General features: G+C 43.0%; 1 protein-coding gene across 1 annotated transcript in view; it reads left to right on the top strand.

The window, feature by feature from the left end:
• Adamts9 (ADAM metallopeptidase with thrombospondin type 1 motif 9) overlaps positions 1-10,658 on the top strand; it is a 170,842-nt gene that overhangs the window by 47,031 nt on the left and 113,153 nt on the right. Inside the window, exons 12-15 of the mRNA XM_029478238.1 lie at positions 3,718-3,863; positions 7,941-8,122; positions 8,213-8,349; positions 10,413-10,530. Coding sequence (XP_029334098.1) covers positions 3,718-3,863; positions 7,941-8,122; positions 8,213-8,349; positions 10,413-10,530 — 583 coding nt within the window. The remainder of the gene's footprint in view (positions 1-3,717; positions 3,864-7,940; positions 8,123-8,212; positions 8,350-10,412; positions 10,531-10,658) is intronic.

Raw genomic sequence — 10,658 nt, 5'->3', positions numbered from 1 at the left:
TTAACCTCGATGGCTGGTGTTGCAGGCCTCTGATGGGTGTCCTTTGACTGTATGGTTCTAGATCCACAAATCTCATGAAAGTGGGCAGAGAGGTAGTGGGAGAACTGAGGTCCACTGGGGATAAAAGACTACTCAGGACCAATTCTGAATTTCTTGTGGAGCTTTTACCTTAGTATATCTAAGTGAANAGATGGCTTAGTTGAAGAGNTGGCTTAGTTGTTGAGAGCACTGACTGCTCTTCCAGAAGACCCAGGTTGAATTCCAAGCACCCACATGGCAGCTCACTACTGGCTGTAACTCTTATGTGTGTGGTATACAGACATATGCAGACAAATCACCATTGTATATAAATAAATAGGTGAATAAAATAAAANCTAATGTGTCAGTGGGTGCAGGATCACAGGTTTTGTGGGAATGTATTTCTGAGGTTTCCACAGCATTCCTTAAAATTTGTACATGACACTCATTCTTACACAATCAAGACNTGATTTCTAAGTCCTTCTAAACACAGTAGCCCATAGGCTGCTACCAGTTGACAGTAGCTAACAATAAGCATAACTCCTAACTGACAACGTGCTTACTTGATTAGGATAGAGTCAGCTCATATCACTCAGATTGGCTGATCTCAGAAAAATCACTGGTTGTTATATTGTGGCTCTTCACCACTCAGGTGATGCACCCATCCACTGTGTCTGTTCTTGACACTTGTTACTGCTGAGAAAAATCACAACAAGGGAGCAGTTCCAAGAATATGATGAATTGACTTGTATTTCGTGTTGTTTAGTTAGTGTAGTCCCATCATGAAGGGACTCCGAAACTCCATGCAGTTTTAGGGTTTCCCACAAATTCTGGACCACAGAAAGCCTTAGAGGAGGTCTGCTGTGCCAGGTGCTCAGCTTCTATTTTTGCAGCCAATCAAAAGAAAAAAAAAAAAACAGTTCAGGACACTCTCATAGCTTCTGATAGAGTAGAGGGGTTGGAGGGAGCCTTGGACAACCTTCCAAAAGACTCTGTCTTCAATGGTTAATGGATTCCACTAGAAAATGGAGTTCAAGCTTTCCACAGAACAGGCAAAGACCAGTGACAACTAGTTTTAGAAAATGGCTGTGCAGAGAAAAGAAGTTATACTCTTAGTTGTGTTTTAAAACTTTGGCCATGTCTAATGGGTCTTATTAAGGAGAGATAGAGGTAGAGGTAGAGATAAAGGTAGACAGATAGAGATAGAGGGATAGAGATAAATANACATATCTTCCTATTGTTCAGAATCTGTTTGCAAAGGAGATGTTTACATTGGCATAGAAGCTGTGATTATTTTGTGGGTTACACGNTGATTGCTCCGAATTGACAGTGTATTACTTTTCTCCAGCTCATTCTCATTCTCTTTGTCCAAGGCCCTTCTTCTGCTCCCTTCCTTTCTTTCTGCCCTGCTAAGTCAGCCTATTTTTGAGCTAAACTTCTACTACAATGTTGTTTTAATNAATGGCTCACTACTAATGTCTCCTANTTTTCTCTGTTCTCTTGTTAAGCCCACNAACATGTTCATTTCAATCCTCTTTGTGAGACTGAAGTTTGAAAATCTCTTGTTCCAAGACCTCTTAGAACAAACTTGACCTCGACATCCCCTTCTCTGACCTCTTAGAAAGGTGCATGTATGGAAAACAGCGTATGAATCTAAGAAAGGCTAGGGCAGAAGATGACTCAGTGGGTAGCAGTGCTTGCTGTGCAAGCTTGAGAACGTGGGATCAAGTACCAGAACTCATGTAAACAGCTCTGCATGGCCTTACACAGGCCTGTAACCCCAGCATTACAGGAAAAGACAGGAGAATCAGCGGGGCTTCCTGGGAATCAGCCTGGCTTCCGGTTGAATGAGAGACACTGTCTCAAAAAGAATAGGGTAAAGAGTGAAACAAGAGGACACCCACTTCCTCTAATGGCCTCTGTACATACATACATGGGCACATATGCACACTACTCTGTGCTCACACAGAGACACGTACTAGCACATATGTGTGTGCACACACATACATCCAAGTCTGATCTAATCTCAACTCAATCCACTAGCCATGTAATGCTTGATTGTTGTCTTAGTTTTCTGTTGTTATGATAAAACACCATGGCAAAGTGACTTGGGGAAGGAAGGATTTATTTGGCTCACAGGTTCAGGTCACATTTCTGCACTGAGAGGAGCCAAGGAAGAAGGCTGGAGGCAGGAATTGAAGCAGAGGCCATGAAGGAATGCTGCTTATTGGCTTGCTCCCCAGAGCTTGCTTAACATGCTTTCTCATGAAACCCAGGACAGCCACCAAGTACATGTGGCCTCCTGAGCGTTTGAAGACTCATTGTGGTCTGTGATGCTACTTATGTGCAAAGCAGGATCTACAGACAAGTTATGGAAAAAGAGGATCAAAAAATTTTTTACAGTCTGGACATTACAGTGTATATTTTTACTACTAGAACTCAGGAGACAGCGGCAAATGGATCTCTGTGAGTTCAAGGGCAGCCTGATCTACATAGGGAGTTTCAGGCNAGTAAGGACTGTCTTCAAAACAACAGAAGAAAAAAATCAACTTATGACTGGAGAAATGGCTCAATGGTATAGAGGATATATTGTTCTTACTGAAGATCTGAGCCAGGTTTCCAGNACCTTGTCAGATGCCCTTCCTCAGATGCCTCGAGAAGATGGTTACAGAGGAAAAGGCCAGGATACTCCAATTCTGTACTCTTCCATTCCCCACCATGCCTTTCTTTCCTGAGAGGGATCACCCCTCTGTGTCCTTTACCTGTCCCTTGTTTGCCTCTGCAAATCAAAGAGGCCTCCTCCATCCTCTGCCCCTCCCCCTCCCTCCCCCTCCCCCACAGAGACATCACACAGTTNAGGTCTAGTGTTCTACTTCAGAGGTTCAAGAGAGCCACAGGAATCACCCTCCTGTGGCTGTGGCTACTGCCACTTCTTTTGTCCCCAGCTCAGTTGCCTGGGTTTTATGTCTCACATGAACAAAAGCTGGAAGTTGAAGAGGGCTCCTCCACTCCTTGTCTTGTCGGGGAGTTTTATTGTGTTTTTATTATTATCATTATTTTTAGCATCACAGGCCTCTTCCTGCTCCAAGCTGGAGAGTCTGAAACCACCAGGACAAGAGGAAAAACTGTAATAAAGTTTAGGACTCTCTGTAATCTGCCCCTTTGCTTTAGTCTGATCCTAAGTGCTTTTGTGGGAGTGGGTTTAGAAGAATTAAGTAGCTAACTCCCCCTCCTCCACTGTAATCAAAATTGGGGTTTTAAAATCAGGGCTATTAGTAAAACTTTCAATTTTTGCGAGATTGTGGAGTCTCGAAGCCTTGCTAGTAGATTCTGCAAATTCTTTAATTCATTATCGACCTCTCTCTGCAGTCCGTGCCCCATTTCCACTCCTTATTTTTCCAAATACACAGACTAATTGAGCAGTTTAAAGCTGGCCATTAGAGCTANCCATTCACCATAGAGCCGGCCACTCACTGGCTTGTAATTTTTAGAGTAAGCTGTAAATGCAAACACCACCTAAAAATCAATGAGCATGATATTAAAATGCCTGCAGTATCAATTACTCATAGGAATAGCGAATTTGCAGTGTTTCAAACCAGCACATGAAACTTAAAAGTGTGATGTATTTCTGTGGACAGCTGGTCCTAGGATGGCTCACAGCATCAAGCTCTCCCTCACTCTTCCCCTTATTAAATGCAGCACTGCAAGTTTGGATTTTGTGTTCCCAAAGAAATGGAGGGCCCTGCAATTGATGGATCCTGGGGAGGTTGGAGCCACTTTGGGACCTGCTCAAGAACGTGTGGAGGAGGCATCAAAACAGCCATCAGAGAGTGCAACAGACCAGAGTAAGTTCCAGAAGGGATTGCTGTCATCCCTCCTCCTGCAGAGGGTTGGGAAAGTATTCAAAAGGAATTCTTCAGCTGGGGGCTGTGGAGAGAGCTGGTGGACTTCAGGCCTGGGAGACCCAAGGTATCCAAGGCACTTTANTTCCATGAAATTCTTTTCCATTCCAGATTTGCTGTTATTCATTAAGTTTGTCTGACAAACAATTGATGCTTTTGCCTTGGCTGCTCTTAATGATCAGGCTATGTCATTGAACCCTAGAGTTTGGGATAGCATGCTCAGAGTGAGCAGAGAAATTACAAGTTGGCGCATCCAGCACTAACTAGGGCACCATCCGANTTGAGGATCCTTATCTTGTTGTTTTCTTCCCACATTTGGCTCAGGGATTCCTGATGGCAGGAAAAAGAACCTATCCAGAATCGGTTGATAGGAAACAGGAAAATAGGAAATAGAAAAAGGGAAACAAATAGGAAATAGGAAAATAGGAAAGAGAAACAAATCAGAACAAAAACCTAGTTTTAAAAGTCAGAAAATGACTCTTTCTGGGTACTTCTATTTTGCTTTTAAATTAAAAAATAGGTTAAATTTCAGAATTACAATGAAATTTCATATTTGTCAATTTGCAAAAAAGATCATGTACTTGATATTTCCCACTCGGGCTTTTACCATAGCAACCTCATAAAAATCTTACTTTTAAAAATCAAGGCATGTTAGCCAGGCATGGTGGTGCATGCCTTTAATCCCAGCACTCGGGCAGCAGAGGCAGGTGGATTTATGAGTTCGAGGCCAGCCTGGTCTACAAAGTGAGTTCTAGGACAGCCAGAGCTATACAGAGAAACCCTGTCTCGAAAAACAAAACAAAACAAAAAATCAGGACATGTATGTTTTATTTAAAAAAATTAATTTTAAATGTTATTTTTGTCAGTACAGATGCAACACAAAGGCTTAAATTCCCTTACATTTGTATTCGTTTGTGCTTGTGCATGCTCACACACATATGTGTGTGGGGGGGAGAGGGGGGTGTCAGAAATGACCTGAGGGAGTCTGGTCTAGTCTTATATCGGGGATCAAATTCAGATTGTCAGACTTGGTGGCAAGAACCCAAAAAGTTGAGTAATTGTCACCCCCTGGGTTTTAAAGCATTGATTAGAATGAACTATTTTCAAAATGCTGAGAACTGGTTATTATGGAAGATCTATTAACCAATGAAACAATAGAGACATCAGTTCTGTAGCATACTCCGTTAAAGGTCAATTGAAACCTCTAACTCCCCATCTAACTCTGGAATGGGAATTCTCCCTGTTTAACCATCAGCATCTGCTGATAGCNTGGAAGCATAGGACCAACCTACCTTCCTTGTTTCAGGAGAGAATTTTCTGGGCTAACCCAAATGTGATTGCCCTAATTCATGTAAATATACAAAGCAGTTGATATTTCTGTCCCAGCCAATTTTTAGACAGAAACTCGGCTGTCTTTAAGAGTAGGATGCACCTGCAATAGTGTTTGCAGAAACTCCTTCCTAACCTTGAGCGTGTATGATCCCAAATTTAACAGGTTGGGTTGTGTAACATTGAAGGAGTGACCTAAGCTGCCTGTACAGAGTGATAATTAATCTCCCAGCTTCCTGAAGTCCTTTCAATTTCTATTTGGCACAAAGTAACCTTAAAAGACCTTTTTAACTGGGAGATATAGCTAACTATATTTTCAAAGCTGAGTTTCCTATAGTTTCAGTATTTGCCTACTTGGAAAAAAAATAGTAGTAGCCAAACAAATTTTTTAACTATGGGATTAATTTTTTTCTATTCTGAGAGGTTTATGGTTATAGATTTCCATATTATACGGNACACACAAATCTGATAGGAACCACATTGTCTAAGAGACATACAGTTCAAAAGGGCACATTTACATTCATTAAAGCCATATGTAGAGGTAAGGAGGAAATTATAATCTGCTTTTACACAAAAAAACAAAGTCGCAGACTGAGTTTGATATGCAGAGTGCTGGGATTGAAGACATGTGTCACTGTACCCTGCCATGTGCATGCATAAAGAAGGGGAAAACTCAGTGTAGGGGATGCCAGGGTGAGAAGACATGAGTTGGGGGAAGCACCCTCACAGAGGCAGGGGAGGGGGATGGGATAGGGGGGTTCCAAAGGGGAGACCTGGAAAGGAGAAAACATTTGAAATGTAAATAAAGAAAATATCCAAGAAGGAGGAGGAGGAGGAGGAGGAGGAAGAGGAAGCTGGAGCTCAGGGCACAGTAAGGAGAGGGGAAGACTGGAAGCCAGAACCAACCTTACTACNTACAGTCTCCCCCTGCCTCATTATGGTCATAATTGATATGTCTCCCAGCCCCTAAAACATCTGCTTGAAAAATAGAACAAAACCTGTTTGTTTTTTCCCTTCAAAAATCATTTCTTATAGTTAAGATTACTCTGAAAAATTCACTGAGACAGAAAAACTGTGAACTTTCTCTTGGAGCTTCATGCTGTTCTGAGATCATTGTGTGTTCTGANCTGTTCAAGCCTTTGTGGCTGNGTTCTGAGGCCTCCACTACCTCTCTGATGAACTTGGCCAGCGGCTGATATCTGGGGGTGGGGGAGTTGTGTAAGGTATACTCTGGGTCACATCTGGAAAAGACATGTGCAAAGTTTCATGCTGTGAGTAAATTTGCACTACAGCGTGTCACCAGAGTGTACCTACTTGAATGACACAGAGGTAAGGAAGCCGGGGTTCTTTCTCCTCCTCTTATGAAGTGGGTCAAAGGTGAACATATGGTGTGTTTGCTGATCTAGTTTATAAACCAACCCTAAAGAGGAGTTGTTGGAAAGAAGAAGGGGAAGGACAAAATGACAAGCAGTGGAAAAGGGTGTGTTCCTGTGGTCTCCTGTGAGGGGGCCAAGGTGTAGAGGACCGACAGGAAACAATCTTAGTGGCATCGCTACCTTTCCCTACAAAATTCTTACAGTTGAAGGACTACAGTCATTTGGGAGAAGGGAAGAAAACCAACTTCATATGATCAGGCTCTTTGTTTATACTTGACATACTATCCTCAAAGCAGGTTTACAAAATCTAGGTCTGATGATGCATGCTTCTAACTCCACCATTCTGGAGCTGTGGGGTAGGCAGATTAGGAGTTCAAGGTCATCCTCAGCTCCATACGGAGTTTTAGAACAGCCTGGTATACATGAAACCTAGTCTCAAAGAAAATAACCACAAAACCCAAACATAAAATAGCGACATCCCATTTCACAGTTGTAAGTGCCAAGGCGACGTTTGACTGATTGACTTACGTTAACAACTAAGCAAAGCTAGACCCAGAGGAATTGAAGGGCGACGGAATGCAAACCTGAATCTGCTGCCACGTCCTTACTGGGGGAGGAGGACTTTCTGCAAGATTCAGAGGTGGAAAGACCAATCGGTCTCATGGATAAGGGGCCTGGGACAAACAGGGTTGTCACAATCAGCTGTTCTGCAGAGGTAAACCACTGGATTGTTTTCACAAAATTGGTGGTCAGCATCTTTTTAAAAATGAACTGGATCAAGCTGGAAGTCTTGGGGACTCTGAGCCCTGAGTAGATGAGGGGTTCAGGGTTGACTAAGAAGTCTCTGGAGATGATCACTCTGGTGACTCTAGCATCAACACAGTAAGGATGCAGAGGTCTTCTTCAGGGGTAGCCCAGAGACTTGAGTTAGAAGCCATCCAAGANAGTACTTTGAGTCCACAGATAAGTGNTCAGTGTTGAGAAGGGCAGGATGGGACTCTAACAGGATGGAGAGGGCAGGGAACCTTCTATAGGATGTAAGGGCAGGGTAACCTTGTGGCTCCATGGGCAAGGACACGGNCACAAATGTTGCAAACTAAAGTTACTGGTCCAACAGCTTCAGGTAGGTTCTTGCTTTGAAGTGCTCAAGCGATTTCTTCTTTTGCCCTTTGCTAACTCAAAGTTGCTTCCTTAAGACCCAGCAAATCACAAGTGAAGCCATGATGAGTGCAGACATCATTTCGAATACATGTTGCTTTCCCGAGTATAGACATCATTTCCAATACATTGTGTCTGTTGCTTTCCCTTTTCTCAGGCCAAAAAATGGTGGGAAGTACTGTGTAGGGAGGAGAATGAAGTTCAAATCCTGCAACACAGAGCCCTGCATGAAGCAGAAGCGAGACTTCCGCGAGGAGCAGTGNGCTCACTTTGATGGCAAACACTTCAACATCAATGGTCTGCTGCCCAGCGTACGCTGGGTCCCTAAGTACAGNGGAAGTAAGTGTACTGGGGCTGGANCGTGTGGCTGACAGGCTGGCATTCAGTCCAGGCATGGCAGTCACATCGCATCACCGTCTTCCTCTCTAGTTTTGATGAAGGACCGGTGCAAGTTGTTCTGCAGAGTGGCAGGAAACACAGCCTACTACCAGCTCCGAGACAGAGTGATTGACGGAACCCCCTGTGGCCAGGACACAAATGACATCTGTGTCCAAGGCCTTTGCCGGGTAAGTCCATGTGACATTTTCTTCATCAAGCTATCCCATTACCAAATTGATTTGTGGCTTCCTTAATCGAATGACAGCTGCTTTTATCTGTGACTAACTCCTAGGCAGTGTATCTCAAGGTATAGGCCATGGATGCATTTCTGTCTTCATCATATGATTCTGATNCACGAGATACCAAAATTTGAGAACCACTATTCTAGATTTTTCTTGATGTTTTCATTCTCTATGAGGATCTATGCAAAAGTTCTTCCTGAATATTTATTATACCAATTTACATATGCATACCTTTTCTATAACTGAGTGCTTAAGGCTAAACCAAAGAACTAACACACACACACAAACACACACACACACCATATCTGAGTGCTCAAACCCCAAGAGCTTCCTAACAGAGGTATTTCTTGATTAAATTGCCCNTATTCCAGAAAAATGGAAGGAGGAGGAGCTAGCCTCTCCCAGATTTCTCTGTCATTTTAACTACAATTGCCTCANCCAAACCATGCCTGTCCATTAGTGTTGGAAAGTGAGCTGAGAAACGCCCGGACANTGTGCAGAGAGTCTGACTGGNCTTTCAGGGCCGTGACACTATTTTGTGTTTTCACTAATCAAAAATCATNGCTAGCTCAGCCAAACTCTAAACTGACGATAAAGGTCACTGTAGGTGATGAAAATGGTCACTGTAGGTGGCCCACGAGCCAACTAGAGGCACTGGTGGATCCGGTTTGATTGAAAGACCACCTAAGGGGCCAGAGAGATGGATGGTTCCATGGTTAAGATTGGGAGGCCGAGGCAGGCAGATTTCTGAGTTCGAGGCCAGCCTGGTCTACAAAGTGAGTTCCAAGACAGCCAGAACACTAGTTGCTCTTGTAGAGGACTTGGGTAGGGTTCCCAGCACTCACCTTGGCACTTGACAACCATCCCCTAAATCCAGTNCTAAGAGGATCTGATGTTTTCTTNTGACCTCTGANGACAATAGGCATGCATGTGGTTTACATACATATGCAGGCAAAANATTTGCATACATAAAATTAAATATTTAAAAAGAGAGCATACCTAAGAGATTTACCTACCACTCAGCTTACACTGACAGTGTGGGCTCTCTTGTCATCCCACTCAATTGCAACACATTGAGCTTCTCAAAGACAAGTGTGCACTAAGGAACAAGAGATGAGAAGGCTCTCTTCTTCTGCAGACTTGGCTGTTGCCAGGGTCCTCCCTGGAGCTCAGCACACACCTCTTCATTGCTTTGGTAAGGAAACAGGTTGCCCTGTCATACTTTGCCAAGTATGTAGAGAAAACGTTTCAACCTTGCGATTGCACAGCAAAGCAGACTCCCAATCTCTCCTGACAATTCGGAACATCTCAGTGCTGGAATCCTAAACATCAGCAGTAGCCAGCTGGGAGTGACTGGACTTGTCCCTCAGGCTGTGCAGTTCTCTGGTGTGATACCAGCATTACTGCTGTCCTTTAGCATTCGTTGCTGGGTAGTTTTTCTCATTTGCTCTGCTTATGCACAGACCATCACATCTCAGACCTTANTCTGTGTGAAGCACCTGGGAAACTGATTAAAACGNTAGTCCTGGTTCACTAGAGAGCAGAATCNAGTGCANTGCTTNTCACCCTTCCTAATGACGTGACCTTTAAATATAATTCCTCATGTTGTGGTGACCCCCAAGTATAAATTTATTTTTGTTGCTACTTCATAACTGTAGTTTAACTACTGTTAGGAACCATAATGTAAATATCTCTGTTTNCTGATGATCTTANGTGATCTCTATGAAAAAGTCTNTAGAGCTTAAAGGGGTTGTGACACACAAGTTGAGAAGCACTGGTCTAGGGGTTCACTATGTCTACAGCATCCGGACTGTTAGGTGACTGTGGGTCCAATGACCACATTTTAAATTGCAAACTGTGGACAATTTGAGTTCCTAACCTTTGCAAGTTTTAAAGCTGATGGCTTCTTTGTCATTTGTGGATTCATATCAATGACAGGAATGTACAACTTGCCATTTTATGATCTCTATTGTACTTACCACGTATTTCAACTGTTTTCTTTTCAAAAGCAAGCTGGATGTGATCATATTTTAAACTCAAAGGCCCGGAAAGATAAATGTGGGATTTGTGGTGGAGATAATTCTTCATGCAAAACAGTGGCAGGAACATTTAACACTGTCCATTATGGTAAGAATCTGCTCCAAAGAATTNGGGGAAAGGAAACATTTAAACATAAATTGTTAACTTCAGGTAATATAGAAAAGTATTACTGTGAAGGGCAAAATCAGCCTTGCTGTGGTATATTATTAATCTGG

Source organism: Mus caroli, chromosome 6 (genome assembly GCF_900094665.2).
Source record: "Mus caroli chromosome 6, CAROLI_EIJ_v1.1, whole genome shotgun sequence".
In the NCBI taxonomy this organism is placed as follows: Eukaryota; Metazoa; Chordata; class Mammalia; order Rodentia; family Muridae; genus Mus; species Mus caroli.
Note: the sequence above shows the minus strand (reverse complement) of the source record. Positions and strands in the feature narration are given on the sequence as shown.